General features: G+C 37.7%; 1 protein-coding gene across 2 annotated transcripts in view; it reads left to right on the top strand.

The window, feature by feature from the left end:
• Nucleotides 1-5,569, top strand: part of SHROOM4 (shroom family member 4) — a 203,453-nt gene that overhangs the window by 82,079 nt on the left and 115,805 nt on the right. For both annotated transcript variants that reach the window (XM_014538267.1, XM_014538268.1), the window contains exon 2: nucleotides 110-261. In XM_014538267.1, the coding sequence (XP_014393753.1) occupies nucleotides 110-261 (152 nt within the window). The remainder of the gene's footprint in view (nucleotides 1-109; nucleotides 262-5,569) is intronic.

Raw genomic sequence — 5,569 nt, 5'->3', positions numbered from 1 at the left:
CCCACTGCAGTACTACTTATGGCTCAGAGGTTGGGAGGAGCCAGAAAGTAGAATTTTTGGGGAAGGATTGCCTCACCACCTGCTTTCTATCTTGTTCTCTGCAACACAGATTGAAGATGGCGGCAAGGCAGCCTTGTCCCAGAAGATGAGGACTGGTGATGAGCTGGTGAATATCAATGGCACTCCATTGTATGGCTCCCGCCAAGAGGCCCTCATCCTCATCAAAGGCTCCTTCAGGATCCTCAAGCTGATTGTCAGGAGGTAAGGTACAGGGAAATTTCCTGCACAGTGCAAGGGCTGCCAAAACCACTTGATTGGTAGTAAAGCCTCAATAGAGTCATATCTCTATCAATATCACTAAGGAAAGAGGTGTTTCTCATGAACAGAATTCTGTACACAACTGAAGAAAACTATTAGGAGAAAGGCCTTTGGTTCAAATCCTGGCACTGTCACATACTACTACCTGTGTCTTTTGGATAAATTCACTTTACTTCTGCAAGTTTCTGTCTCCTTATTTGCTATTGAGAGAACAAAATGACTCAATGCACACCAAGGACCTACCTAACCCAGCGTTTTTCTGTCTTCTTCATAACAGGCTGCCACTGCTCAACCTTGTAGATTTAAAGAGACCCTACTACCTTCCATGGTAGGCATTCTGGAGGCTGTGGCAAACTCTAAGATAGAAACCCTGCCCTTGAGGAGTGTATAGTTTAGCAGGGGAGAAAGAATTCACATGTGATTGATTAGCAACACAATTTTGAAGAAAGCAATTAAGGAGATTTCACAGAGTGAAGGGTGATTGTCAAATGGATTGTTCAAACAGATATTGCTATTAGAGTTCAAGAGAAAGAGAGGACCTTCAGAAGAGATTGATAGCGTAAGACTTCATAGAGGAGGTGAAATTTGCACTCAAGGGTGGGTAGAATTTGACAAACAAACCATCCAAAGGAAAAGGGCACTCCAGGTAAGTTGAGTGGCATAAACAGAAGGAAGGTAAGGGCATTTTAGAACATAGTCATTCTACTGCCACAAAACATCTGCCTAGTGGTTAGCTTTCTGTATGGCTGCTGCATCTTTGCTCTGTACTACTGAAAATTATACTTAATGTCTATTAGCTTGTTTTCTATACACATGCCTAGGTTTCAACATCTTAAATGTTTTTATTAGAAAAAAGAATTTAAAGCATCCTTCCTTCCACAATTAATACTTTCCCCTCTAGCTACTACCCTATCTTCTTTCTTTTGCTGATACTCAGTCTTTCAAAAGGAAATTCTATAATCATTGTCTCTACTTCTTCATCTACCATTTTGCTTTTTACCCATTGCAGTCTGAATTTGACTCTCAGAACTCCACTGAAACTACTCTGTCAAAGCTGCATATTACTTCCTAACTGCCAAAATCAATGGATTATTTTTAATCTTTATCATATGCAATTTATACATAGCCTTTGATTTTGTTGCTATGGATTATGCCTACCTTTGTTAATCTCTCCTTTCTTGCTTTCAAGATATCCATTTACTTGTGGTTTTTTTTACCTCTCTGTTCATTTTTTAAATGTTATTTTTTCATTTTTTAAATTAAATTTATTGGGATGACATTGGTTAACATGATCATACAGGTTTCAGGTGTGGGTTTCTATGTTACAGGATCTGTATATTTCACAGTGTACCCACCATCCAAAGTCAAATCTTCTCCTGTCACCATATATGGGACTCCCTTCCCTGTGGCAATCACCACACTGCTGTTTGTGTCCATGAGTTTCAGTTTTATATCCAACATATGAGTGAAATCATATGGTTCTTAGCTTTTTCTCATTGACTTATTTCACTTAGCATAATATTCTCAAGGTCCATCCATGTTGTTGCAAATGGTGCTATTTCATCCTTTCTTATGGCTGAGTAGTATTCCATCCTGTGTATATACCACATCTTCTTTATCCAGTCCTCTATCGCAGGACACTTTGGTTGTTTCCATGTCTTGACCACCATGAATAATGCTACAGTAAACATAGGGGTGCATATATCTTTGTGAATACATGTTTTTGAGTTTTTCAGTTATATACCCAGGAGAGGGATTGCTGGGCTGTATTCTTAATTTTTTGAGGAATAGCCAGACTGTTTGCCATAGTGGTTGTACCAGTCTACATTCCCACCAGCAGTGAATGAGGATTCCCTTTTCTCCACAACCTCTCCAACACTTGTTATTACTTATCTTGTTGATAATAGCCACTTGACAGTATGAGGTGGTATCTCATTATAGTTTTGATTTGCATTTTTTTCCTTTTCTTTTTTTAAAATTTTATTGGGGGGACATTAGTCAACATGAACATATAGGTTTCATATGTGGATTACTAATTTACAAAATCTGTATATAGGACCATGTGTCCACCACCCAAAGTCAAATCTCCTGTCACCTCATATTAGGACCCCTTTTTTCCCCCACCCCCTCCCTCTGGCAACCACCACACTGCTGTTTGTGTTCATAAGTTTCAGTTTTATATTCCACATATGAATTAAATCATATAGTTCTTACCTTTTTCTGTCTGACTTATTTCACTTCACATAATGTTCTTAAGGTCCATCCATGTTGTTGTAAATGATGCTATCTTTTCTTATGGCTGTGTCGTACTCCATTGTGTGTATATACCACATCTTTATCCAGTCCTCTTTGATTTGCATTTCTGTAATTGCTAGTGAGGTTGAACATCTTTTTATATATTTATTGTCTGTTTGTATGTCTTCTTGGGAGAGGTTCCTGTTCAGGTCCTCTGCTCATTTTTCGATTGGGATGTTTGTTTGGTGTTGAGTTTTATGAGTTCTTTATATATTTTGGAAATTAAACTTTTGTAGGAGCTACTGTTTACAAATATCATCTCTCATTTGGTCCGCTGCCTCTTTGTTTTTAATGTTCATTTTTTTAAAAACCAGGTTCCTACCTACTCTTCCTTTAACCATCCCTTCAGTGGTTCTCAACCTTCCTAATGCCGCGATCCTTTAATACAGTTCCTCATTGTTGTGGTGACCCCCAACCATAAAATTATTTTCGTTGCTACTTCATAACTGTAATTTTGCTACTGTTATGAATCGTAATGTAAATATCTGATATGCTATATGTGTTTTCCAATAGTCACGACCCACAGGTTGAGAACCGCTGCCTTAAATGTTGGTGTTCCCCCTACTACCATCCTTCCTGACTTCATTAATACGCCATCAAAAATCTCACCTAGTTCCAGAGCTTCAATTATTATCTATATGTGAATGAGCATATCTCTTGTGCCCCAGACTCATATAACCAACTTCCTATTGGACATTTATACTGAGATGTCTCAGAAGCATTTCAAGCACAACATGCTCAAAACCTAAAATGTCATCTCTTTCCAAGCTCCTTATCACAGTGATTGAGACAACCATGCCCTCAGTTAACCAAGCCAGAAACACAGAAGCCATCTTTAATTCTTCCATTGTTCCCATGCTCCACATCTAAATGCTTTATCCCAAGGAAAGAATAATTAAGAATGAAAGGGTTTTGAGTTAGTAAGGGTGAAGTTATATAGGGTCCCAATCATTTACCGGTATTATATTACTTTCTGGTATCTAATGTTAATATTAAGCCATGCCTGCTCATGTACTTGGATAGGAGGTGACATCTTAAGCAATGCCTTATACAATAGACACATTGTCACTGACTCAATCTTCAATTGGTCATGATTTAGGTTATAAATAAGGCTTCTTGGAGGGGAAGCTTGGTGCATTTGGCAGAGTTTTTGTTTTGGAGTCAGATAATCCCATGTATGTTACTTCTTAGCTCTGTCGTATGGGAAATAGTAGTTATTATATAATGGCATCGTTGTATTGATTAAATGAAGCAATTTATGTAAAATGCCTTTTTCATAATGGGTTATCAATGAATTTCAGTCTAATTTCTTTCCCTAGGGCATAAAAGAGCATAATTGGGATAACCAAACACTATTAAATAAGGAGAACATCAGAACTGTAGTGTACTTTGCAACATAACCTTCAGAGAACATGATTTGCTGGGAAATCATTTAGAGGCGACAAAGATCTGAACAGGAAATAAAGGCCCCTGTGAGATACTGAGTATACAGAGATACCAGAAATACCAGCACTTTGCAGGAATGTAGACACCATCCAAGGTGACTTCTGAGTCAGTCACCTGAGAGTGTTCAGGTGTGTCATTCACTCATCTTCCCTTGGTAAGCTCCAACTCCTCTTTCTCGTACCTATAGCAACATCAGCCACTACCTACCAGTCACTTAATTATGGCCTTTGGAGATAGTAGGACCCTTTTGTTTTCATTGGTGTGGCAGTTCCCATGGCTCCCTGAACCTATGTAGTTTACCCTTTCAATCTTTCCTTTTCAGCCCCTATTGGAGGAGACTTTCAATGGCATAATTTATTATGTGATGCTGCCCTCTTGTGGAAAACATAACCTTTACCTGTAGACTACCCTGAGGATAGTATAGGAAGGACAGTTACTCCTTCTTGCAAGTATAAGTTATTCCTCAAATTTATGAAAGAGCTCCTAGCACAGTGGTTCTCAACCTTCTGGCCCTTTAAATACAGTTCCTCATGTTGTGACCCAACCATAAAATTATTTTCGTTGCTACTTCATAACTGTCATGTTGCTACTGTTACGAATCGTAATGTAAATATCTGATATGCAGGATGGTCTTAGGCGACCCCTGTGAAAGGGTCGTTCAACCGCCAAAGGGGTCGCGACCCACAGGTTGAGAACCGCTGGCTAGCACATAAAATAAATGTGTTCTCCCTGAAATTTAGTATTTATACTAATGTTTTAGAATAAGGTAGAAAGACTTTGGTTTGAGTAAGCAATCAACTGACAAAGATTCAACACTGAGCTTTAGGTCTGGGCTTGAGTCCTTTGGGATGAATATAAAAAGAAGTAACTGTATAATATGGCCTATTCTGAAAAGCCAACCCAGCTCTTCCTCCTATATTGCCTTTTAGATAATGGTCAACAATATCAGAAGTCTAGGTGTTACCTTCAACTCTTCTCACTGCCCCAGTCCCTTTCAACTCTTCTCGCTTGCCCCAGTCCCCATCAATCCAGTCCCCTTCAATCCAGTCCCCTAAAAACCTCTCTGTAGCCTTTTTCTTAATTCAATCATTCATAATTTCTGCCTTATTATCTTTTGGTCTTAGCTCCTTCAAATCAATCTATCCTCCAAATAAGTCATCTTATCATGTCATTTACCTATTTGAAAAACAACAACAACATACCAGCAACAATAACCATACAATTATTTTTGTCCCAAGAAATTCATTTTATAATGATAAAAGATATAAGCTATATTTAGGATATTGTAGTCATGGACCTTTTTTTTTCTTTCTTCAAAAAATGGCATGCAAATATGTAAAGAAAAAACTGTAATACAAGAAGAAAAATTAAAGAAATATCTGTATGGGAGACTTCCATGTAATTTAATTATTACAGAAAAAGTAGACCAAAAATATAAGTACTTAGAATATTTGAAAAGCATAATTCATCAAATCTAATTAATAAATATAAAAATAATTTTATAGACAAT

Source organism: Myotis brandtii, unplaced genomic scaffold (assembly GCF_000412655.1).
Source record: "Myotis brandtii unplaced genomic scaffold, ASM41265v1 scaffold1875, whole genome shotgun sequence".
In the NCBI taxonomy this organism is placed as follows: domain Eukaryota; kingdom Metazoa; phylum Chordata; class Mammalia; order Chiroptera; family Vespertilionidae; genus Myotis; species Myotis brandtii.
The sequence above is the reverse complement of the archived record's forward strand: the minus strand, read 5'-3'. Positions and strand labels throughout refer to the sequence as shown.